We start from the raw sequence: 27,365 nt of genomic DNA on the forward strand, positions 1-27,365 counted from the left end.
AACAGCGGAACCCCTAAACGAATGCTAAACAACCTTAGTGTCATTGCAACTGTCATAAATAATAATATTTTTTTTAAAAATTGCATTTGCCGTTTGTGGCACGGTTATCCCAGAGTATGCAGGTCTGTGACTGAATGTAAGCTTTTAGTCTGTCCGTTTATTGGCATCCATGTGCATGTATGCAATTGTATTCGACATGGATGTATTCAAATGTGTGTCTGTGAATCTGAGCAGAGTATGTTGTTGCCTCCTTTTGCCAGGCAATAATCAGGTGTTTGTGTGTGTGTGCATGAGCACTAGTCCACTCCAAGGGCTTTGAGCTGTCTCTCAATCTCCGCATCTGATATCCCATCTGCTTTGGATGTGGCAGCGCTTGGTTGCTTTCGGCCAGCTGAAGGGGCATGAGCCATCTGCAGGGGAAACAAAAAAAAATCCATTATGGATCAAAAACAATGTGATGGATAGTGCTGCCGCAATCGAAAACTCAATAATTATGACACTTCACTGCGTAGGCCGTAGGGTACAGAAAAACAATATTTATTAATTCTCTATGTCTCTCAGTTTCTAAAATAAAATATGTTCATTCTTTCACACAGACATTATGATCCATTAATAAGTTATGATCCACACTTAAAGTGCCCCTATTATGCTTTTTCGGATTTGACCTCTCGTGTAGTGAACAGTAGCATCCTTTGCTATGTTTCACGCGTTCTGTTCCTTGCAATAGAATGAGCTACCCCACGCACCCCCCAAAAAACACCCCCAAATCCATGATATGGTGCAAAAAATGGCTCGTTTTTAATATTTATAAGCAATACCACATGTGCATGAGTGCAGTTTTCCTGGATATCAGCACATTTGCAAATGTAATATTGATTTTAGTTCAATAAACAAGAAGTTAACATTAGGGGTCAGTTGTTCAAAACATTTAATCTGGATCAAAATGATCCGGATTTGGAAATCACATTTTTTTCAGGTAATCCGTCTTACTTTTATGCCGGTTTTTCAAAACAACATTGGACTGGATCACCCTGATCCAGATACACGGTTTTCAAGATTACCAAATCCGGATTACCAGTGCTCTAAATGGGACAACATATCACAATGTGGGCTACCAGCTATGTAAAGTACAGGTAGAAGAGACAACATGGGGTCACTGTAAGTGTTTCTTATTTTGAGACGAAACACAAATGGGGACAAGATCATTTTTATTTTACTATACTGAATAGCTTAATTGTTAGCCTATGTCTACATTATCACTGTTACAACGGTTACACAAGTCAAGTGCAAAATATAAATAAAAGTATATACACAACTAAATGATACAAATGTATTATTTGACCAATTTTAAAGTTTTTCTACATTTTCTTCCTAAAATCCACCTTGAAATCCTACCCCCTGTTGGGATCAGGATAATCCTGTTTTTTTGGATCAAAGTTATCCAAATCCCACTGACACGTTTTGAACAACACAAACTGAAGGTCTGATCCAGATTAAAACTATGGATTGGATTCCCTGATCTAATCTGATTTCAGATTCCTTATTTCCCTTTTGAACAACCAATTTTCAAGAGTTGATCCAATCCGATAACCAAAATCCAATCAGCTTACCTTTGAACAACTGGCCCTAGCAGACTTTTGCTAATGAAAATAGCACATTTAGCAAATATGTGTATTTAGCTAATGAAAATAGCACATTTCAAAATTGTACATCTCTGAGCAACACAATCAGTGCGTCCCAATTCGCATACTATTCGTACTAAATAATATTTAAAAATAGAATTAGTACGTCCCAAATTGTAGTATGTTGAAATGAGTGTTCCAAAAGGACCCGGATGGTCTACTATATCCGGTCAGAATCCGAAGTGTAGATCGATGCACACTCTAATGGCTAATATTGCCCACAACCTTTCGTGCGTTGGACGAGGATTCGGTTAGAGCTACAAACACTGAATAGTGAATAGTGTTTAAAAAAACGGACGATGTGCGAGTCCATCGGTTATGAAGAGTTTTAGATAAAGGGGTTTGAGTGATTAATTATCAGTATTAACTTGACTAAAATGTATTTATTCAATGTTGTCCACATAATATTTCCACTGCAGCAGCATTGTGAAGTTTTGTAAGGATATGTTTAGCCATTAACTTTAAAATGCATCATTTCATTCACATGTACACATGAGGAGAGTCTCCGCATGAAAAACCCACGACTGGTAGATCGTCGTGCTACAACATTTCTCTCCGAAACTAAATTAGATTGAATGGAGGACTGTAATTGTGACAAGATGATTGACAGAGCAGTTTACGGTGACAGGATGCACGCGACAGAACGATTCGTTAAAGATGACTAAGTAGTATGTCCCAAAGCTTGCCTACTCTTTTGCTACACAGTCAAAATATGTACTTTTTCTTGACAAAAAGAGTACTTTTAGGGTGTAGTATAAGTAGGCAAATTGGGATGCAGCAAATTATGTTTTGTCACTGAATGTATCTGGGCCTTTGTATGAATCAGTCTTATAAATGACTGAACGACTCATTCATAAAGGAAGGTGCGTCCCAATTTGCATGCTATACCTTTAGGTATTAATTAACTTTTTACATGTAATTAACATAATTAAATAGTTCAAATAATTGTTACTATGGTACTGAATGTAAGACCAAGATCTGTGAAATGTAACTGGCATAGGTACCATCTACTTACATTTTGTTATCATAATAACACTACTAAGGTATTTTAGAGTAAAAATGTAGTGTCTATGCTCATATGAAAGGTGTTTATAGGCACTTTTCACATTTCTGGAGTTCGTAGAAGCAGAAGTTGTCATAGATGCCAGACTTCAATAGGGATAATTGGGATATTACAGCAAATATTTTTACTCAAAGATCTGATGCATGTGCTCTCAGGTGATATTAGTGCAGAACATAAGATAGTTTTTGAAAAAATGGATGCCCTGGACATATGGGTGTGTGTGTGTGTTTTTTTTCTTATTTTTTCTTGCAAATTTAAGAGGAAACATAGCAAATCTATGCATGTACACAACAGGGTAAAATACTTGTACGCAATTTTTATTATGAAATTAAACCCACTGTGATGTGGTCAAAATTCTCAACTGTCATTTGTAATTAGGGATTTTATAGTTACATGAGCATTAGGGGCTGCCTGATACAAATGAAAAACATAATGCGTGATAAACTAGTCGGATTATTTGCACCTGTTTTAAGATAAATATATCCTGTTCTTTCTAGTTAAAGAAAACATATCAAATTAAACAGCAAACCTTGTACTAAGTGACATTCTGCATAAAGTCGGATTCAGTCAAAATAACGTATTTACGCATTACAATTACGTATAAGTCAAATACAAAAACCTAAAAAAAAAAAAAAAAGCTTGTATAGGGTAAATGTATAGGGTTCAATTATTTATATGCTTTATGTAATGTAGAACACCAACAAATTATGGGAGGCTCAGCACTTTGACTCCATTTTCCACATGTAATCTTTTCTCATATTGGTTCTCTTTATATATCGTTACATGTCTTTGAATAAATTAAATCAGGCCTAAAGCTTAAATAGATCAAACTTAAAAAAAAATGAAGTGCTGCTTTAGTGCTGTTTGGGAAAAGGGGAAGAACTAACCATGCTTGCAGTATTTTCTATAGTTTGCCGTGCTTAGACAGACTGAATAGGTTTGTCATATTTCTTCTCTGAATAGCAACTGGTCTACAGGTTTTATTATAACCACTTCTGACTGAGCGTGGTCATCAAATGTAAAGCCAAAAAAACTACCACACAACCAAGGTGCTTCCTTATTTTTACCTTGTTTGAATGAAAAAAAAAAAAAAACATTTGTAAATTCAGTTATAGATGGTCTGTATCACAATAATCATTGCTGCTTGGTTGTAGCATATAATACATATATGAATAATCATTAAAGTTTTTTTTTTTTAATCCAATATATTATGCAGCCCTAATGGACACAAATGGATTTTAACACTAATGCACAACAGTAATAAGACAGTTCATTGAATCAGTACCTCAACATGATTTAATTGACTGATGCCACTGGCTGCCAGTATAATATTTCAGTTCTTACCTTTCCTGAGATCTCAATTCCAATTTCGTCCAACACCTGACTCACAATGTCGTGAGATTCTTCCTCATCACCAGAATCATCAAAGATCTCATCCAGAGTGTCGTTCACTGTAAATGGACACAAACACAGAAACAAAGTTTAATCAACATTATTTTTCAAAACCCACTCACAAAAACAACCACAATAACAATAAATAAACAAATGAAAACACATCTTACTCATCTCTTCTGTCATGTCCATTTTTGCTGTTTCTTTCTGGAAGTTCTGCAGGGTCTGCATGGTCTTCTGTGGATCCATCTTTTTGTTGACAGCTTGCATTGTCTTGAAGTTGTTTTGAGAGAGGCAGAGACAAAAACAACTGAGTCACTTTTTGATTCATGTCCATTTTAAAATGTGCACTTTAGCCTACTTATGCAGTTCTGCAAAGGAGGATGGCTGTGTATCAACACTGTGCCAGCTCTGCATTTATAGACCAACATGTAAGCCCAAATGAGTACAAATACTAATAAAACCAAAACAGTTTACCTACATGGTTAATAGAGTTGCTAATATCATGCACAATGTCAATTTTCAGCCCTTGCTGGAAGAAAATTAGCATTTTCAAGCCATGAGTTCCCTTGGGAATTTATAATGGGGGTTTTGAATAGTGGTTTTCCATTTGTGTAAAACAAGGTTAATATTACTTTAATATCCTTTCACATTAAAGAGACTTTATTGAATAAAATAGCTACGTTGCTTCCAGTAATGTTGACCACCATCCTTATTTTACTCATAAATCCAAAGCCATAATTCAAAAAACCCATTTGAAATTCCAGGGGGAAGCCATGGCTCTAAAATGCCTATTCTCTTTGGATTTAAGGAATACAAAATAAGCAGCCATATTTACTAAAATGTGAAGTCAGAGTGGATCTGAATTGTCTAAATTGATTGGAGATAAAATTCCTGGGGTTTAGAACAAACTTTTATTGAAGTTATCATGAGGATCTTACTTTGGTGGTTGTGGCCATGGCACCAGCCATCTTCATCTGGGAGTTCATAAGCTTGGTTTGTGTGGACATGGAGGTGACCTTAGAGCTGACAGCATACGTACGCGTTTTCTGTTTCCTCACTTGCACAAGCTGCTTGGCTAAAACTGTACAGGCCTCTCTGTTCCCTGTTTTAGCCATTTTCTTGATTTCCATCTCCTGTGATGAAAACAAACAGTAGGAAGCGGTTAGGGATGGATGGCATTATAATTGCATTACAGTTCTCAGTTAAGCTACAATAAGGCTTAGAAAAAGCAGCATAATAATTAGATGATGAAGAAGAATACATGTTTATTTGTATTACACCTTTAATACATAAAATGCATATATTTTGTACATTTGTGTAAGAAGCCACAGGAAAAAAAAATAATTCCAGCAAAAAATAAAAAATAAAAAAAAAGACTGTAAAAATGCTAATGTAAAAACAACTTTATTGCATTATTTTAGTGTCATATGTATTACCCTGATGGTGTTTTTTGTGTTTTGTATGAACCTGTCTATACATGGGTATTGGCCATGTTTTAAGGCCACAACCACTTTCGATTAACTCAATTCACCGTGGATTTATATTTTACCGCCTGTATTATTATAATGGCTATCGGTAGTACTTTTAAAGGTGAAAAGCAAAAAGAAGAAAGTTCAAGTAGATTGGTTATATCACTTAATGAATTACATGGTTATAAGTTCCAAAATATATTCTGTTCCACTGTAACAGAACTTTGAACAGTGAATTTCTGGCAAGAAATTCAGCTACTGTTTTTTTTTAATGTTTACACTAGCTTTAAAATATAGCTATTGATGTCTGACAGACAGTGGGTGGCATTATTTAGCGAAGAGGCTACGTGTTTTGCAGATAATGTTTTACTATTTAAACTAAGTCACAAACCTTTATGAGAGATGTCGTTACGGAGCTCAGGGACAACATGTGCTGTTCGTGGTTGTAGCTACATATAACCGGACTAAACTAATGCAGTGGCAAATTTTATTATCCAACAATCTTAGACTAAAGATTAGAAGTGAAGGCTACTGTGAAGCAAAATATTCAGAACATGAATGACACACAGTTAACATTTAATAGTACATCTAATATAATATAGGCTATATACGTCTCAGGTCTGTGAGTTAAGTAGACATAGACAACGCTGAGTTTAGGTTCATTTATGAGACGAGATGCAGTTCACGCGCCAGCGCCTCCGTGTTTTGATTATTGTCTGCACTATATTTACTTATTATTTATTAAATCAAGGTAATTTGTTGATGAAACATTGATTAAAATTAAGATACAATTAATACAAATCCAAATTAACTTTAAATAAAGGCTTGGTGCATTCTGTTTGATGTATCTTTGAAGGATATCTCTGGGAGTTGGAAGGGGTTTGTGGTGATTCTGCCTTCTCACACTGCAACACAGGTTCGTGGATCTGAGTATCTCGATTTAGGTTTTATATTGCATATCCTTACAGCCCTGCTATTTCACATGAATCTTTTTCATCTATTATTTAGGAACAAACGAGGGTCTCTGTTTAAAAAACACCAGCTCGCAGCTGCAGGTTCCAGAGCACCGTCTTCAAGTTTAGCCATAACCGAACATCCAGTTTAACTACCATAAGTTGATCTTCTTCTAATAAAGAACACATTGTGGAAAAACATGCTGTATTTGTGTTTTCATTGCATTTTCAATTGATAAAAAAAATATAAATTAAATTTTACATTTTAATATATTAATGATTAATCGATAGTCGAATGAATGAATGAGTGTCACGTTTCGCTTGTTTACTTCGAACAGGAAGACTTTTCTTTTGACACAAGGCCTCATGGGACGTTGGAAACTTGTGGATAATAAAAGATTCCACCACCAACTTCTTTAAAAGTTACACCGGCAATTGCACAAACAGAATCATGAGCTGTTAGTCATAATCTATTGACACACTAAGGCCCTCAGTGACTTTAATGACATAACCTCGTGATCACATCAGTGCTGAGAAAGGGGAACTTTTGGCATCATATTCACGTCACATTGATGGGTGGGGATTCTCACCAGTTGTTTTTCCTGTCTTTCCAGTGCTGTCCGGTCTCTTGTAATCTGCCTCTGCGTTCCCCGCAGCTCTTTGTTCTGTTCTTTAATAACATCTGTAGTATGATAGGAGATACAGTTATCGATTCCCATTTAAATTATTAACGCGGAAATTTCTGAGTAAGTTATAACAAATACACATGTAAAGGTACCCTACTACTTTAATAGCAAGTCATTTTAGAACCCTTAACGATACAGAAGTGGCCCGGTGATTTCATTAACTATTCGTTTCGACCATCTTTAACCCGATACTGTTAAGTATGAGCAGAAGTCAGATCAATAGAATTTTAAAATGTTTTCACTGGCAGCTCCCACAAACACATTTTAGAATAAAAGACACTTCTGTGTTATATAGCACTATGGACATGCCCCAAAAGCCCCCAAATCAGGTTAAATATATTAAATAAATTTACGCACAGTGACGAAACCAGCCCATGATTGACGTGTGAGTGTTGCTGGGCGGCTTTCACAAACAAACAAGCCCTTAGAGCAGCAGCAAAAAACTTACCATCTACGGTCTTTTTCTTGAATAACGATGCCATAATTGCGGCAAACTCCGTCGGCCACGAAACTAATAGAAAAGTAAGTGTTTTACAATGACTAATATCAACTGAGAGTCACCTATCAAAATACCATGACTATTTCCTGGTTCTTGGCAAGTAGGTGGAAAACTTGAGCTCCTCTGCAGAGATTATTTAATTTTGATTGGTGGACAATGCCGTGACGTTACCTTCAAGTTATCCAATCGTAACATCATCTTGGAAAGCACCGCCCATAGTTCTTGTGCTGCAAAATACAGAGGTCTCCTTTGTTGGTCTCATAAAAAACACGGGTTGAAATTTTGTTCCTTTTTCTTTTGAAACCAGGGACTTTCAGACTGCGGTCCACAAGGGAGTGCCGGTGGTCCGTGGAAATGTGTAGAGGAAAACAGTGTAAAAAAAAAAAAAAAAAAAATGAAATATAAAAGTTTGATTCAAATAAATCAGTACATTGACTTGTTAGAATTATTTGAATATGAATTAAAATAGTTGTTATGTATGCTTTAATTAATCATAAAAATAAAAATTATATTGAAATAAATAATTTTAAAATAAAAAAATGATTGACACACGTAAATAAGAAATTAGATTTAATAAATAATAAAAATGTTATTATTATAAATAACGAGTAAGTAGGAAAATTCACTATAATATTGTAGCTTGATAGACACAGAATATTTTCCAAATAATATTTGACAAATATTCATGTGAATAATATTACAACTTTTCTCAGAAAAAGTTGGGACATTTTGTAAAATGCAATAAAAATAAAGAATCTGTGATGTGTTCATTCTATTTAACATTGTATTAGCTGACAAAGATACAAAGAAATGTTTTCTTTTCACTCACCAACATAATTCTATTTTGTAAATATGCACAGATTTTGATTTTGATGGCTGCAACACACCCCAAAAGATTATCCATCTGTTTTGCAACAGTCCACAATGAGCAGCTGAATTGGTAACAGTTTGGGGTATCATGTTTGGGTGTAAAAGTGCAGTGTTTTTAAGCAAAGATGGGTCATGGTTCATCACTTTGTGCCAAATTTCTTGAGAGAATTTTCAAACCATTAAAAATCACATTTCTCAATGCAAGATTGCAACGCATTTATGCCTTTCATCATCTTCCATTCATAATATTTTCATAAGAGTCAGGAAATCCAGAGAAATCTCTGTCTGTGTTGGGTAAAGCAGTAGACCTCTGTTGAATATGCGTGACCTTTGAGCCCTCAGATGGCATTGCACAAGATCCCGTCATGCTACTCTGTCAAATACAGCCACATGCTCAACATTGGAAAACCATTTTCACTGAACACAGTCTGACGCTGTATGTGTCAAGAAATGCCACTTGAATCTCTGTTACGCAGGGTGAAAGTTTTACATTCTATGATGCCAGCGAGTTCTCTCTGGGCCTGAGCTCATCTCAGATGGTCTAGAAGAAAGTGGAAATGCCTGCTGTGGTCAGATGAATCCATGTTTCAGCTTGTTTTTGGGAGAAAATGGAATCAAGTTCTCAGTCCCAAAGATGAAAAGGAACAACCAGACTTTCACCAGTGACAGGTGCAAAAGCAGACATCTGTCCTGGTTTTGAGGTGCATCATTGCAAACGGTATGGCTAACTTCCATTATTGTGAAGGTACCACTGACATGAAGGCATTTTGTACAGAAACTTTTTCCTGGGAAGCAAGACAATGCCAGGCCTCATTCTGCACATGCTACAACTACATGAGTGTTTCTATCTAGACACTACACCACAGAAGGGATGTGCCTGCCTGTTTACTGCAGTCCACATCTATCTCAAGGAGAATCGGGCAATGATGACCACAGACTGTTGAGCGGCTGTCTTGTATCAGACAAGATTGTGCAAATATTCCACTAGCAAAATTCCAACAATTAGTATCCTCCCAAATGATTGAAAGGCGATGTGACACAGTGGTAAACATGTCTCTGTCCCAACCTTTTGGGGTTTGTTGCAGCCATCAAAATCAAAATGTGTTCATATTTACAAAATACAATTATGTTGGTCAGTGAAAACGTTGGAAAACTTTTCTTTGTACTTTTGTCAGTTAAAAAAGGTTAAAAAGAATGAACAAATAGCAGATTCTTGATTTTATTGCATTTACAAAATGTCCCAACTTTTTCTGATTTGGGGTTAGGCAGATATAGGCTAGCTGGCGAATAAATTGTTCTAGGACGTTTGAGCAGATTTATTCATATTTATTACGACTAAGGGCAGCCAATCATAGCGCAAGGATTTGACGCATGCGCAGCCAATCATAGGGCAAGGATTTGACGCATGCGCAGCCACTGTCTATGGATTTGACGCATGCTCGTATCAGGGCTCGTGTGAATCCGACTCTGGTCGGTAGCTGTTCGTATATCTTCGTACGCCGTTCGTTACGTTCCGCCTACACCTCGGATCTTGTCGATAGTGAATTAGGGCTGTATTTCGTCCCCCTCGATCTCTGTGTTGTTGTCCTCGGTGACGCGACGGAGGTGTAGCCTGACGCGGTCTCTTACGTGTCGGACTAAATAAAAGTGGAGCTCCGGAGGCCTGGGAGTGACGAGGCGAGTCTGTGTCGGGTAAGAAGAGACGCATTCGTGGGGGAAAGAGATAATGCACTTGCTGTTTTAGTGGACATGTCGCAATGCTCGATCCGTGTGTAACAAAGAGATCATGGCGGCGGTGGGCATGTTTCTCAATAGCTCAGACTTGCTTGCAGACAATGAGTCAGTCAGGCAGTCGAAGGAGGAAAAGCGCGGTGATTCTACGAAGTATGTGTGTTTAAGGAAAGGATAAGTTAAGGGATGGATAATGTTATATGAATATGATCGCTCGACCATGGCACATTTTGATGGAAATACAGCACAAGATTTTTTTTTCTTGACTCCAGCATTGTTTTTTTTTAGAGTAACGTTAACGTTAGTCGAAGCGTTTCGTGTTCAATGAAAGATCTTTACTGCATTCTCGCCCATATAAAGGTCTTTCTGTACCACAAAAACAATTATCTTATGTAATAAATTGTGGATTGAATTGGTAAATAAAATGAGAGAAAATGTATTCATCTTGAGTATTATTTCCTTCAAAGTACACCATAAACAGACTGATTTTGTGTTGCATAGCATTCAACCTGGGACATTATTACAAGTCGAAACACGCCTTAAAATGCCATCACTTAAATGTATTGTATTAAATATCCATAATTACGCTCACGTAAAAACAAAAAAACATTTCGCTTCCACATTTCTTTTCTTTATTTTGCTTTAATCATAAAATTCTTAAAAACCAAAGCGCAAATATGACTGACAGCTGTATACGGAAGTAAAAAAAAGGCGGCAAATGGAGTCAGCTTGGTTTGTTCAGCACGATGATTAAACACTCATTTTCAACATTGCTCTTTACACAACAGTCATGGAATCCTTCAAAGTGTGTTTCTTTAAATTTATGATGCATGATCTCATTCATGTGTTAAAGCTTGGTTGCTACATTTGTTTCTATGTATATTATAGTCTGTTTTTCACGTTATCTAATGTCATATACTATTTTTGTCATCTGAAATTAAATTTGGATTATATACATGCAAACATTTCATCCTTTTAGAATGTCAAAAAACATATTAAATATATTGCATAGTGTTAAATATTATGCATTATTAATTTATTCAATTTATTTTAATGTATTTAATATACATTTGCATTTAATACCTATACATAGATCTATTTTACAATATAACCCATCAGGCTACACAAATTAATACTCAAAATGAAACCGACAAACCCAGTCTGTGGGCAGATTTTGCGGTCAAACCCTTTCAGATTTCACATTTACATCGATAAACACCCCCTTTTCATGGTATTTTGATTACCTTCCCTGTAATTTCATAGTAAATTGTAATCTGTAGTATCATGTATATTTATCAAAATAAAATATTTTGAATTGCATCTCCAGGCTATCTAAATGACCATGGAGACAGGAGCAGATGTCCAGCAGGGCGGCGACACTGCAATCTCAGAGACAGACAGTCAGCAGCTGGCCACTTTGGCGCAGGTGAGTTTCTAGTATTGCATGGTTTCGAAGCTCTTGGAAACAAATTTGCTAGCATGGCAAGGCTGATTATATTTGAACAGTTAAGTAATTATGTAGACGGGCACGTGCACATAGAAATCAAAAGGGGCTTGAGCACCTGCTCTTTTTATTCCTGGAGAGGAAGTGCCCTTTTTCCAGGGGGTAATAAAATAAAATGAATATATATATATATATATATATATACTGTTTGCGCACAGCTTCCCTGTCTAACAAATATATCTAATAGTGTATCTAAATGTCAGGAGTTCTGTAGCACCGATTAGAGTAAACCCATCTGCTGCCGTTTGGACTTTGAGCCGACCGGATAAACAATCCATGTGTGATTCAAATGAGTTTCGTTCTACTTTTGGCACATAAACATAATCAAATTCGATATTAATATCGAGCATTGTCAATATTGACTCGAAATTGAAATCGTTTTATCGAGAAAAATTATATCGCGATAATGAATGAATAAGCATACCAATTTAAGACGTGGCTAAATGTAATTATGACCTTGTATGGAAAATCCAGACGTTATGACTTTGTATGGCCTAAACTTCTTATTATTAAAGTTACTGACTTACATCAAGAGTCTTTCCCCCTGAAATTTAGAAATCTAAATTGGTGGATTTAGAAGAAATCTACAGATCCAAACAGATGGAGGATAGTAAAACAAACTCCATCTAAATGTGGATTTTGAAGTTTTTATTTGATGATGATGATACAGTCCTCCCTCAAATGTGAAACTAAATCGATATCACCATCAGGTGTATAAAATATATACTTGATTGAAACTGGTAGCATAGAAAACATGCACATTTTGCCATGGATTCCTATGCTGTTCTAAACCTATGAATGCTAAGGAGACCATGGTTTCTGAGTGAACTGATTATTTTGTAGACATCTTTTGAAAATGAAACAATTCTGTGAGTTTGAGGAAGATAAAATTTACCTTTTTTATACATTAAAAAAAAAAAAAAAACGTAAATATGCGAAGTGTCCTTTATTCACTTGAGCCCCTGCCCCTCAAAATGTCTTTGCTTGTAAATGTGGATTGATATTTTATTTCACTTACCCTGTTGTACCTCCCTGACGCAGGTTTCCATGGCTGCAGCACAGGCATCAGCTACTGGACCCACAGTGACCTTAGTTCAGCTGCCCAATGGGCAAACAGTGCAAGTTCACGGAGTCATCCAGGCAGCCCAGCCCTCCGTCATACAATCCCCACAGGTGCAAACTGTACAAGTAAGGCTGACAAGAAGGTTCATTTAAGAGAGAACTGTACAAAAATCTCATTACATGATTCTGTGTGAGCCAGAGGTCGCAAACATTTTCCGTCATTGAATCTTTTTTTACCAGTGACGGAAAAATCTGAAGGTCGTCCATCATTTTGGCAGATTACAATCTAGCTGTAAATGTGTTCAGTTGGTGGAGAGTGTGAGAGCAGTGTGCAGGCAGTGCTGCCAGATTGGCCGGATTTGAATTAGATTGTGCGGGTAAAAATTGGTTTGGCAGGTGGACAAATTTTGTCCGGGTTTGGTGGTTTTCAAACATTTAAATTGTATAGGCTAGTTGGTTAACAAACAAAACCCAAATGTGCATGCCCTCTATCCAACGTTACTAAACTCACACCCACACAGCAGAGTCAGCGGATTGAGCAGGATTAAATCAACGATTAATCGCTTTTGACTGTGCAAAGTTCTGTGCTTCTATGTGTACTTCAAGAAAGATGTTCAAGTCTTTTGAAGTTAAAGCGCAACACAAAGGTAACCACATTGTCGTTCTTTTTTTTTTTAACAGCCTTTTCTTCTTTTATGGTGTGTGTGAGGGTTAAAATCTGTTAATCTGTAAACTGCCGTTTACTAATAGGTTTTTTGATATACTTTTAATAGTTTCTACCTTTTTGGGTAGAAACATTTGTCATATTTGCTCATTTTCTTTTACTATATTTACCATGTTTTGATCCATTTTTCTGTTGTATTGTTGTTCTCCTGGCAGAGAAATGTATGCATTTTTATCATTTAATTAAATGGTCCTTTTGTAGAATTCTTCTAACACATTCTTTTGGCAGTAAATGTATTTGGAGAGCTTTTGGGCTGGAAATTGTCGATCCAATCTGGCAACTCAGAGCATGGGTTCAGCCTACAGGACCAAATTAAAATTGCCACGAGAAGTATTCTGTCCGAGGCAAATACGCAAAATCTAGTGACAATTCTACATTGGTTTGTCTTGATGCGTTTAATTGCGCACTGACGAGCATCCAGTTTTACCCTTCCTGTCATGTGTGAAAGAAAAATAGGAAAAGGGTTAAGTTGATGTGGACCTGGAGGAAGGTTTGAGTTAAGGCAGATCAGAGTGTTGATTGAGTTTAGTTCAGGTCATTTTTTGTATTTTTTAAAATAGCGTGTTGTTCCTATTGGCCATTTCAGGCACCAAAGCTTATTGTCACTGCAGGGAATAAAAAATCTGCCTCGCACAGTCTCTGTTCATCCGTTCTCTTCCTAAATACATACAGGACGAGCAAAAGGGCAAGCTTATGCATTTAAAATTATGATTTAAAAATGTAAATGAAAACAAAAGCTATTAAAAGTCTTATTTTCAATAAAATAAGAAAATTAAAATGAATGATAATAATCACATAATTACATAAATTTTTACATAAATAATTACATACATTTACGACTCTGACCGTCAAAATGGACAATTGAGAAAGTCTAACGTGACCTCTGGTGTGTCCTTGTAGATTCAGTATTGTATGCATGTAGCACATAGGATTAAACAACCTTAATTCAATATGTATGCTCTGTTGTTAATCTAGAACGCTTGATAGTTTAGAAATAATAACCTTTGTAGGGGATGAAGGGTCTTCAGTATTTATGAGTTCCTGTTTTGTCTCGTTTTAGATTTCTACCATTGCTGAGAGTGATGATTCTCAAGAGTCAGTGGACAGTGTGACAGATTGCCAGAAAAGGAGAGAGATCCTGTCTAGACGGCCATCATACAGGTACTTGAATGTATTTGTAGTTTCATCTCAAAGGTGATTCATGACAATCCTTCCCCTCCCTCTTGCTGTGACTTCTCTTCTTTTATGCAGTTGTGTTCACTGGTGCGAGGACTAGATAAGCTGTCACTCAAAGCAATAGACAACTACAACAAACCGATCAGTTCAAAATCAAGAATAGACTATCACAACTTCTATTCCATCCTCACCTTAAAGTCTCCATGAAATTAGAATTGACCTTATTTACTTTGTTAGCTCACATTACTAGTCTTGTGGTGAACAATTAATCCGTGCAAGTTAATACACAGAAAAAATTGGTTTGTCATGGTAATCTTTAATCAAAATCTGAACATTCACTGAACATTCACATTCACGCTCTGGAACGGCATTTCTTCTCTGATGACGTCAGTTTGAGGGCTTGAGTAAAATATCATTAACCACTCCCCTTCAACCGTCAGTCTGCTATGAGCGAGGGATAGAGAGGAGGTGTGCTAACATAAAACCGTAGTCTACTCTATTATGAGACGAGATAATATTTTAACTATTTTTAATTAGGGCTGGGCGATATGGCCCCAAAAAATTATCACGATAATTTTTTTTATATCAGTCGATCTCGATAATTATCACGATATATGTCAAATATTTATTTTTTTAAGTTTAAAGGCAGATTTTTGCAACTAAGTGAAAGTTGTATAAACCAGAGTGTTAATTGTGTTTTAAACTACTCTTTAAATTTATGTTCATTAACAAAAACAGGAACATCTGTTTTTTTGTTTTGTTTTTTTCCTATGTAACATCCACATTTTTATTTGGTAAAAAGTAATATTCTGACTGTTTGAGTTGTATTCAAATTAACCATTGGTCATCCAGTATCATTCATTTAGATCATGATAACCACAGATAAAACCAGCTATAGCCTATAACTTAGCTCCTCACTATCATGGCATAACTTAATGCTTTCTGTATTTTTTGTATGAAAAACAATAGCCTAACAGTTAAATACATTATTAAACACCGTACTTATATTCCATTAGTCATAATACATTGTCTACATTAATAATATTATACAATTCAATATGTATATCCCACATTTCATGGTGCAGATTACCAGGCTAACCTTACAGTAAATCCATGGTAGGCTAAATGGATTCAGTATCAATTCAGATTCTCACTGTATCGTTTCTCCTTTTTGTCAGCGGTGTTTCATCTGCCTTTAAACTGGTTTAAACTTGACATTTGTTTTCTTCGCTGAACTCAAGTGCTTTTCACTGGATCTCGTGAGCAAAATGATCAGAGGCGCGTCTGCGTGCTATATCTCATGTTTAACCACTACAGAGACGTCCGAGTCAGCAGCAAACATCAGAATGGTTAGCCGAGAAAAGGCTGTTCCAGGCGGGGTGCATGAGTGCCGAGCGCTAGGTGATTGCTTGGAATGGATCTAAGTCAAATTACCATAAATCTATAATTAAACCACAGATTTGAGCTTTAAAAGACTACATTCTCGCTCAAAAAACTCTTAAAACTACGTTTCGTGACACAATAACAGTAGTATTATATTTCAACTATATTAAAAAATGGGGCTTCTAATGCCCTTGTAGAATGCGATACTCTGTCAACCAATCCACGTTCTGCAGTCTAGCTCCACCTTTTAGTACCGTACCACTGTGCTAGGTACCCCAATGGAAGAGTACCCAAAAAGTGGTACAGTACGTTTGGCTTTTTGGTACCATTCACAACTTTTGACAGTGGAAACGCAAATAATTGCGTACCTTACCGAACTGTACCATACCATACCACTCGGTGGAAACGAGCCATAATTGAATATAAAATTCAACTCGCCAAAGTCGCTAGTTTATTCGCAATTCATTGTTCATAAGCATTATTTGATATTTTGAAATGCAGAAAGATCCTGAACGACCTTTCATCCGATGCTCCAGCGGTCCCACGGATAGAAGAAGAAAAATCAGAGGAGGATTCCACTCCAGCCATAACAACCGTTACCATGCCAACGCCCATCTACCAGACAAGTAGTGGGCAGTACAGTAAGTTGTTTGCTTCTCTAGTACAAATACACTACTACTATTATTTTCCAGCTTTTAAAATAGTAACTTGACTATTTTTAAGTCTGCTAAATACAAATTAAAATGCAAAGGTTGTCAATATTTCAGATAGCTTCATTAATATACTGGTTGAATTTAAATCAACTTAATGCCATTTGTTTTCTCCCAGTTGCTATTACTCAGGGTGGAGCGATCCAGTTAGCCAACAACGGAACAGATGGAGTTCAAGGGCTACAAACCCTGACCATGACAAATGCAGCAGGTGCTCAGCAGGGCACCACCATCCTGCAGTATGCACAGACCAGCGACGGGCAGCAGATACTGGTGCCCAGCAATCAAGTGGTCGTGCAAGGTGAGATTTCTCAAAAATAGAAGACATTTCCGTTTTAAGCAAGTACCTACAACCTTGAATAAAGAAAGACAACAGATAGAGAGAAAGAGTAAGTGTGCTGGTTTAGTTTCTCAGGCTGTAGACTTAATCTATACCTAGGACACTAGCCACAATTGACCCTTCGCTAAGCCACGCCCTAAAACCGCCACTGGCCAATCATGTCGTAGCAACCGTAACTATGCGCGGGAGGTCTGGCAAGCTTTCGAACGAGGGAACATGCTGAAGCATGATTGTGCGTATGGATTGTGCAAATCTGATACCGGTATATACTAAAAGTTTGGACGGGGGAGAGGAATTGTTTTCCTTCCAGAAAATCTAAAAGCCAAGGGGAGAAATGATTGGCGTGATCTAGCATATTCTATGTGCGAGACCCATTCTGGCAAATGTCGACATGCTTAACAAAAACACCTATTATTGCTTGGAAATATTGACGGTTCTTTGGTCATAATGATAACGTAAATTAAGACGATTAAAGAGACAAGACAAAGGCTCACTGACATACTTTAAAATATATTTCAGCATTTTGTTAATCGACATCCTACTAACGTTAACCTACCTCTTACTAAGTAACTTAACCCAATCCGATCGCGGCTCTCCCGGTATTAGTGTTATTCCACAAGATTTATTGATAAGCTGTTTGATTTATAATTATTAAGATTATTTTCACATACCCTGCTGTGTATGAACATGGCTGTTCCTCAATTTGTGTTTCCCATTTGAACGGTCAGCGTATGAGGCGCTGCTGCTTGCGCTGGGACTGTAACGTTAGGCTTTAACTTCAATTTTTAAGAAATTATTCTCTAATCGGTTGCATATAATGTCGTGAATATATCCCTCGAATGCATACTGTAGTCCCTTTTGTCTTGCTCTCTCAGATATTTCACTTGTTCGCCGAAAATTACTAATTATCTCATTAAAATGTCTGATACCGGGTGCATCCACACTATAATAGATGGGCCAGCCGCGAAAGCTTGACAGGCGTAGCAACAGTAACTAGGGAGGGCGGGGCTTAGCGAAGGGTCAATTGGCATCTAAACATCTCCTTGTCAAACCATAAACCTGTGCTGCTTGTGTTTTTCAGCGGCCTCAGGAGACGTTCAGGCATATCAGATCCGCACCGCATCTAGCACCATTGCTCCAGGTGTGGTCATGGCCTCGTCTCCTGCAATCCCCAGCCAGGGAGGAACCGAGGAGGTCACACGCAAGCGGGAGGTTCGGCTTATGAAGAACAGGTACGATTAAAACTTATCTGCACAAGTAATTGCCCATGCTCTATATCAGGGGTTCTCAAACATTTTGGTGCCAGGGACCCCTTTCAGGGGAAAAAAAATTCCAAGGACCCCCCTCATATTTATAACAGTTATTGAGCACAAAGTTAATGTGTGAGCGGCAAATGAAATATTTTTGCACAAAATGAATGGTCTCCACCCAGGGTACTATGCAGGAATTTCTAAATAGCCTAATACTGAGGTAACGAAAGTGATCTTGCTAGGAATCACTTAGGATCCCTCACTTAGGAATTTTTGATGTTCTTGATCTACACATGTGCATTTTAAGGTGTTTTAAGGCCCCACAATTGGATAACTATAGATTTAGTAGAAGCATGTCAGTCAGTGGCATACATTTTTTTTTTTTTTTTGTCAAGATGTCACGAAACACAATCACATATTCCAATCAGGAATGGCCTTAAAAGAGAAATGTTTCAATAATTAGGCCTATTCTGCACACAAATAAAGCCCATAAGCCTATAAATACAATGATAATGGCATTATGTTTAATAGGTGCGTGCGTTGTTAATTTGAGCTACTGTAATTAGCTAAAAAAAACATACAGTATATGTTAAATATATGAATCCATAATGTTAATCTCATGGGCACAGTATGTTTCTATTGACCTGCTTTTTCCTTTGTTAAAGTTGAGCATGATTAATACTTTGCAAACTGATTGTTTCAATCGTTTTTTAAAACTTTTATCTAAAACAGCTGTTTAGTTAATGTTAATTAAGGCCTACATCTTATCTCGCACTTTATGACCGTTGACTGAAACGTCGTGCGGGGAACTTTGAGTTCACTCCGACTTAAACATTTTGACATTGACGAGCTATCGTTGTTAGTCTGCTGAAGCACCTCAGACGAGAAGGTCCGTATCATCGCGATGTGCATCCTTGCAACCTCAGTTGTGGGTACGGCCCTGTCACTATGCACTTTTATTTTGATAATGATCAGACTTCTAATGTCAAATCTACAGTAGCAGTGCTAGAACTGACTATTGTGCGCGCACGCGAGACGCCGGGGCGCAATTACATGGGAATTTTTCCTCAGCAGTGGAAACAGGAATACTCTTATTTATGGTCATAGATAAGACAAGAGTGCATCATCCGAAACGGTAAAGTGTCCATTTTTTTATTTGTGTATAGGCTACATTATAAATGACTACAAAATGTCATGCCTTTTAAAAATACAGAAAAGAACCGGATGCGGGTTCATGCCGTCTCTCTGTCTCCTTTCTGGCGCACGTCCCGCAAAATCAACAGCAGCGAATAGTCTACTTGACGCAAAGACATAGATTATCTATCTATAGAAAACTTTAAGTGTCTACTTTGTATTGTTTTATGTTAAATGCTTTATAAAAGTTACTTAGGAATAAACAGCATGTTTTCAGATGATAAAGAAAACATGACTCATAGCATGGAAAAAAACGTTAGGTTGTAAATTATTTCGCGGACCCCCTGGCTTTAGCTCGCGGACCACCAGGGGTCCGCGGACCCCACTTTGAGAACCACTGCTCTATATATGCCTATTCCCCGCTTAAGCCACGCATAAAGCTTTTTAACGCGTTAAACTGAAAAGAAATAATTGCATACTTTAACACATTAAGTTAGTATTGTAGTAATAACCCGCAATGTTAGTATGTATTTTGTTCCTATTAAAGTGTTTATTATTGTTATTATTTTACTTTACAATAATATCATTGTAGTAGCAGGGATTAAAGTTTTCCATCGCTACGTCGGATTTCCATTAATTGCAGCGAGTCAACAACGGATTTTGTTCCAACAACGGAAGTTGTGAACCTCGCTTTACAGGCATATAAGCAGCGAGCACACACTGGCATGAAGCTAGGGAGTGTTTTCACTTCATTCATGGAACTTTAGCTTGTGTGAGCCAAACTCAACTTCCATTAGGAATGAACTGAAAACGCAGTTTGTGGCATAGAACAAGCCAGTGTTTGGCATGGACTGGTGTGCACGTGCCGTCAAACACATGGCGAATGCAAGTCTAGATGTTGACGTTGACTCAATCAAATTGGAGTTGTGGCGGCATTTTGACCGTCCGTAGACTAATAATTATCACCACCGTGAAAAGCACCAGTCACCTCCGTTTTCATGTAAAAGGCATTAATACGTCAAGTGCGAGAGCCACGGAGATCACAAGGTGCATCAGTGCATTCGTAGTTTTGTATTTAATAATAATAATAATAATAATAATAATACATCACACTTGTATAGCGCTTTTTTGGACACTCAAAGACACTTCACATGGGAAAAAGACAAAATAAAGCAAAATAAAAATAAATAAAATAAAGGTGTTCTAAGGAAATGCTAATATATTTGTTTTACTATCTCTTTCTCTAAATGTGTACATGGATTTAAAAATAATAATAATTTATGATTATGGCATATTTTTCTAAATGTTTTTTTTTTAACTCTAGCTAGTGTAATGATACAAATTATAACAAAATCCAAATCTTAATGTAGTTTTCTTTATTCGTGAAATATAATTTAAAATTAAAAAATAAATGTGCAGCCTTTTTTTCTAAAATATAACGAAAGGGACACTTTTTCGTTTATAACTTCTTAAATCTTACTTGTTAAAAAAGAATTGTGAGAAAATCGTATCGTGAAACCAGTTTTGTAAATCGTATCGCATAGTGGGTTGATTGAATCGTTACATCCCTAAGTATAATAAATGTCTTCATTTTAGTTTGAATAGGTCTTAAATTAAGGAAAGACTAGGTGTATTTACCCTGCGGAGGGGGATGTGATAAAAGCCTGGAGTAGAGCGAAAGCACGTTCCTCTCTCATAAGATAGTAGGGGTTTTTTTTCTTTTCTTTCTTCTTTTTTTCTTTTGTTTTTTTTAAAAGTAGATTTTTCAAGCTTTCTATAGATATATTTGTCATGCTTGTGAGGTAGCCTTTACGCTGAGTTTTGGTTCATTTATGAGATGCAAGTGATCACGCCACTGCCTCTGTGTCCTGATTTTATTTTCTGCTATATTTACTTCTAATATATTAAGTCTAGGCAATTGGTTAATGAAACATCAATTACAATTAAGATCTAATTTATACAAAACAAAATTCACTTTAAAGAGAGGCTATATACAAAACAAAACTTAATGAAGTGGTCAAAATCATGTCTGACCCAATCCATATGTTCCCTGATATATTGCGCATCTAATGATCCTATCTTGTTCATCTAATGTTTCTATCTTGCTCATGCTGTTGACTTTTCATATAATTAACATAGATGGAAAAAACAAAACATTATATTACACTCGCCTATAGGATTATTAAGGACACCCATTCAATTTCTCATTAATGCAATTATCTAATCATCCAATCACATGGAAGTTGCTTCAATGCATTTAGGGGTGTGATCCTGGTCAAGACAATCTCCTGAACTCCAAACTGAATGTCAGAATGGGAAAGAAAGGTGATTAGGCAATTTTGAGCGTGGCATGTTTGTTGAACGTGCCAGATGGGCCGGTCTGAGTATTTCACAATCTGCTCAGTCACTGGGATTTTCACACAACTATTTCTAGGGTTTACAAAGAATGGTGTGAAAAGGGAAAAACATCCAGTATGCGGCAGACCTGTGGGCGAAAATGCCTTGTTGATGCTAGAGGTCAGAGGAGAATGGGCCGACAGATTCAAGCTGATAGAAGAGCAACTTTGACTGAAATAACCACTTGTTACAACCGAGGTATGCAGCAAAGCATTTGTGAAGCCACAACACGCACAACCTTGTGGCAGATGGGCTACAACAGCAGAAGACCCCACCGGGTACCACTCATCTCCACTATAAATAGGAAATAGAGGCTACAATTTGTTAGCCTCGTCTCAATTCTCGTTGACACTTGGGTCTGGGAACCACATGCACAATTTCTCGTATTTGAGGCGTGGTTTACAAATGCTTGGCGCCGCTTATTGGGTGCTAAGAATGTCTATCAAATGCGCCTGTACGTAGCTCATAGCCAATCGTTTCAATTTGAAAAACACAAGTATTATTAAGTACAGTTTAACATAGAAGTTATAGTTGTTATTTGGATTGGAAATTGTTTGCACTTGTACTTCACAAGTTAAAAAAAAATAAAAATCTAATTTAATGACTAAAGTCAACAACTTTAATCGGGTACGTGTGCATAGCTGAAAGTTATGCGACTAAAGTGGTAGCTGTATATTGAGATTGAAAAGCAACACAACTTAGTGGCACTGTGACAACCACAGTAGGTAGTCAGGCATAATGACAATATGATATTAATAAATATCACTTACCATTTATAAGTTAAAGGACTTCGTCGACGACGATGCCTAGCAGGTACTGTACAACAACTCCGTGGCTAACATGTCTTGCCACTTTGCGCTCATTCAGGCCTCGGGATTGTCGAACAGAAGTTGGTATCGACAATTCTTTATCACATTTTCTTTCTCGGGACACAGCTAAGCGGCAGATATTCCAAGGTTGACCACCTCCTCCATTAGGGCGATTAATGGCGAGACAACAATAACGACTGGGGTCTCGCGAAGTTTAACGCCAAAAGCTGCTCTTTTTTCAAAATAAACTTGCATTCTAAACTACTTAAAACAATATCTAAGGCTGCATCAAAAGGTAGCTTTGCGTCTGCTACATTGTTGAATCCATAGATATAAACAAACTGCGTCGGTATGAGGGATAGATGTCGTCATCGTCTTGCTGCTCCCTCACCATTCTGTGATTGGTTCCCTAAATGAGGTGAAAAATCTGGCCATGGTATCCAGACTGCCTTTCAGCATGAATTGAATCGCGCTGCGGTAAGGCAGTATGGGGAAACCTAGACTAACAATTTGCAAGAGCCCACCAAAATTGGACAGATGAAGTGTGTAAAAATGTTGCCTGGTCTGATAAGTCTCAATTTCTGTTGAGACATTCAGATGGTAGAGTCAGAATTTGGCGTAAACAGAATGAGAACATGGATCCATCATACCTTATTACCATTGTGCAGGCTGGTGGTGGTGGTGTCATGGTGTGGGGGATGTTTTCTTGGCACACTTTTGGCTACTTAGTGCCAATTGGGCATTGTTTAAATGCCACGGCCTACCTGAGCATTGTTTCTGATCATGTCCATCCCTTTATGACTACCATCCTCTGATGGCTACTTCCAGCAGGATAATGCACCATGTCACAAAGTTCGAATCATTTCAAATTGGTTTCTTAAACATGACAATGAGTTCACTGTACTAAAATGGCCCCCACAGTCACGAGATCTCAACCCAATAGAGCAGTGATCTCAAACTCAATTCCTGGAGGGCCACAGCTCTGCACATTTTAGCTCCAACCAGCTCCAACTCACACCTGTAAAAAAGTTTCTAGTAATCCTGAAGACCTTGATTAGCTCAATGGATGCATTTATCAGATGTGTTTGATTAGGGTTGGAGCAAAACTGTGCAGAGCTGTCGCCCTCCAGGAATTGAGTTTGAGATCACTGCAATAGAGCATCTTTGGGATGTGTTGGAACGGGAGCTTCGTGCCCTGGATGTGCATCCCACAAATCTCCATCAACTGCAAGATGCTATCCTATCAATATGGGCCAACATTTCTAAAGAATGCTTTCAGCACCTTGCTGAATCAGTGCCACGTATAATTAAGGCAGTTCTGAAGGCGAAAGGGGGTCTAACACAGTATTAGTATGGTGTTCCTAATAATCCTTTAGGTGAGTGTATTTAAACATACATATGAAACTAAATGTGTTTTCTTTAATGGCTACAACATGAACTAGGCCTACAGTACTGAAAAATTTTATGTAAACTTGAGCGAACGTTAGCATATGAGATGTGCGATTTTCGAATAATTCCCAGAAATCATCAAATATTATTTTTGCTAGAAATGCGTTATAATTTCTTATTATAATGCTCAGGTCACATATCACCATTATTGAAAAAAATTAAATTGTGATATATTGATATCGAATTATTGTCCAGCCCTGTCATATTAAATAAAGGAGAAAAAAAAAATGGTTTTCTTTTTTCTTTTGTCTTAGTTGATCACATGCCTGATTAAAATGGCAGATTTTTTTTGTCATGATTGTTTATAGATCTTATTTTTTTTTGGAACTTGACTTTTGATATGAATATAACCTGTATACGTTCGTCTTCCTTAGAACCTTAACTTAATGGTTTTGATAATTGCATTTTTAGTTTGCGTGACTAATTTGGTGTCCTCTATAATCGCCTGACTGCAATAATGTGTTTCCACCACAGGGAGGCAGCACGGGAGTGTCGCAGGAAAAAGAAAGAGTATGTTAAATGTCTGGAAAACAGAGTGGCCGTGTTGGAAAATCAGAACAAAACGCTCATCGAGGAGCTCAAAGCGCTTAAGGACCTTTACTGTCACAAATCTGAATAATTGTCCTCACGCATACGTGCTGAACGGATCTCTTCTGGTGCCTCTAGAGACAGAGACTCTGAACATACCACAGGCACCTGCACAGCATCTGTCTTTTTTCATTTTTTTATTTCTTTTTTTTAAATATTATCTTCTGTAAAAATCCAGTTATCAGTAATACATTGTAAGTTTGTACGTGTAAACTTTTTATTTCCCTTTTCTCTTCAGAAGAAAGAGAGTCAGTTTTTTGGAGACAAGAAAAAACGACATGCAGGGTGCAGTTTCGTTATCAACATGTTGCCCTACTTAAGGAGCGTTGTGAACCATAAAGAGCACCTTTCTGCAGCTGTGACAGGGAATGAATGTTTGTGTGGGTTTATCATGAAAACAGCTCAGGGTGCTGCTTCTGAGACCCGCTCCTGTCACTCTGAGGTTCCTATTTGAAAGACTTTCCCACAATGCACCAGTCCTTGATGGCACTGCTTGTGAGCATGATTAAAGAGGGATGGAGTTTTTCACTATTGCAGCATGGGTCTTTAATGATTGAGATTAAATCAGCTGTGCCCTCTCCTGTTGTTTAACTGCTTCCGTTACTAATACATAAGCATATATATATATATATATATATATATAGTGTGCCCATCTGTTATTACTTGGATTGATAATGTCATCTACTTTTTTTAAGCAGTGTTCTTTTGTTACTAAATTAAGGAGAAACTCATTCGCATTTGTTAATAGAATATAGCAAATCATTTGAAACCTGTAATAATAACATTTGAAAAACTGTAAACTAAATGAAATATACTACATGATTTTCAGTGAGCATTTGATGGCCAATAATCAGAAAATCGTTTTTTAAAGTTGTAAGTGTGCTTATATTGTAATATATTGGATTTCTTCATCTATGCTAGACTTTACAGGTTATTCTAGTGCCATCTACACTGATCAGAGGCTAATTGTGTTGATTCCCTTATATTTTGGGCAAAGATTTTGATATATAATAACTGATCTCTGATCAGTGGATTTTTTTTTTTTCATGTTCCACATTGCAATGAAATGCTGTTGTTTTTCTCTTGTCTTTTGCATAACATGTACCTATCCAACAACAGAACATGCATGTTATTTTAAGTCTTCTTTTTTTTTGGGTTAAACATTTCTGATTTTATTTTTACTTTTATTTTTGTATTATGTATTGTATTTTTAAGATATGTTGCTTATGTGTAACCTAAATCAGTTATAAAGCATTCTGGTGCAGTCTTTCATCAACAATTATATATTTGGCAGCTGTTCGTAATCGAATGTTTTGAGGTAGTTTTTTTTTTTCCCCCAAAGTTTATCTGTATTGTTTGAGAAGATTTAATATTGTTTGATCTTCACTTTAGTCCAGTTGCTCAGACCAGCAAAGTTCAGTTCAAACCTAGTTCACGCCTGTCTGTAATTATTGGTTAATATTTGGAGCCCAGAAATGGAAATAATTTCTGCAGAAAGTTCTGATGCAAAGCTGCAAAATGGGTTGTATTTGGAATATTCTAACTCAATACTACTGTTTTATCAGTATAATATCATTCAGTACTTGGAAGTTGGTACAATTTTTTTCACACACAAAAAAGGCTTTTATTCAGGAAGGAATTTATCAAACATGAGTAAAGACTACAACATATTTCTAATTCAAAATAAATGTTCTTTTTGGCATTTATTCATCAAAGAATCTTGAAAAAAATGTATCATGGTTTCCACAAACATATTGAGCAGCACATCAACATCGAAAATAAGGCAACACTTTACAATAAGGTTTAATTTGTTAACATTAGTAAATTACATGAGTTAACAAAACAATAATAATTCTAAGGCATTTATGAACCTCAATATTAATCTCAACATTTACTAATACTATCAGAAGTGCTATCTGTTAACATTAGCTAATGCACTGAACTAGCCTGAATATTTTTCTTAATATTAACAAAAGTTAATAAATGATGTAAAAAAATATATTTATCATTGTTATGTTTGTTAATGCAGCTTATGTTAACAAATGAGACCCTATTGTAAAGTGTTGTTGAAAATAATGAGATGAGTTGAAGTGAGAAGTAATGGCTGCTGGAAATTCAGCATTATACAATCACAGGAGTTATATATATATATAAAATATGTTAAACATATATGTAATATTTTAAACTATATATATATATATATATATGTATGTTAAACTTTAATTATATATATATATATATATAGTAGGATAATATTTCTCTGACTGTTTTTAAATACAGTCGTGGTGAGCACAAGATATTTCTTTCAAAAACATTTATAAATCTTATGACCCTAAACTTTTTAGGGTATATTGTGTTCAGTATGCACATATTCTATAATACCTGGGTGGCCTATAATTGCTTCTAACTAATAAGACAGTTTTACACAAAATTGGGTCACACTTTACATTAGGTGTCTTTAACTAATGTATTGTCCTTAAACGCATGCCTT

At 36.6% G+C, this 27,365-nt stretch overlaps 2 protein-coding genes across 4 annotated transcripts; one reads left to right on the plus strand and one right to left on the minus strand.

The window, feature by feature from the left end:
• Positions 1-259: 259 nt before the first annotated feature.
• chmp2bb (charged multivesicular body protein 2Bb) lies at positions 260-7,856 on the minus strand. Its single transcript, XM_039649612.2, has 6 exons — positions 7,697-7,856; positions 7,153-7,244; positions 5,079-5,273; positions 4,308-4,410; positions 4,090-4,196; positions 260-410 (listed from the first exon to the last, which is right to left on the minus strand). Exons 1-6 carry the CDS (start codon positions 7,728-7,730, stop codon positions 297-299), a joined length of 645 nt encoding a protein of 214 aa, XP_039505546.1. The 5' UTR covers positions 7,731-7,856; the 3' UTR covers positions 260-296.
• Positions 7,857-10,132: 2,276 nt separating this feature from the next.
• On the plus strand, positions 10,133-25,452 carry creb1a (cAMP responsive element binding protein 1a). Of its 3 annotated transcripts, none has more exons than XM_039649582.2 (8): positions 10,133-10,309; positions 11,676-11,774; positions 12,894-13,040; positions 14,699-14,799; positions 16,699-16,838; positions 17,026-17,208; positions 18,329-18,479; positions 24,761-25,452. In XM_039649582.2, exons 2-8 carry the CDS (start codon positions 11,685-11,687, stop codon positions 24,903-24,905), a joined length of 957 nt encoding a protein of 318 aa, XP_039505516.1. In that variant the 5' UTR covers positions 10,133-10,309; positions 11,676-11,684; the 3' UTR covers positions 24,906-25,452. The 3 variants fall into 3 exon arrangements, with proteins under 3 accessions (XP_039505516.1, XP_039505518.1, XP_088988319.1); XM_039649584.2 differs by having other exon boundaries at positions 10,169-10,309; positions 12,894-13,025; XM_089132193.1 differs by lacking the exon at positions 10,133-10,309 and adding an exon at positions 10,401-10,501.
• The last annotated feature ends 1,913 nt before the right edge of the window (positions 25,453-27,365 follow it).

Source organism: Pimephales promelas, chromosome 6, assembly GCF_988280905.1.
Source record: "Pimephales promelas chromosome 6, fPimPro1.hap1.1, whole genome shotgun sequence".
Lineage (NCBI taxonomy): Eukaryota > Metazoa > Chordata > Actinopteri > Cypriniformes > Leuciscidae > Pimephales > Pimephales promelas.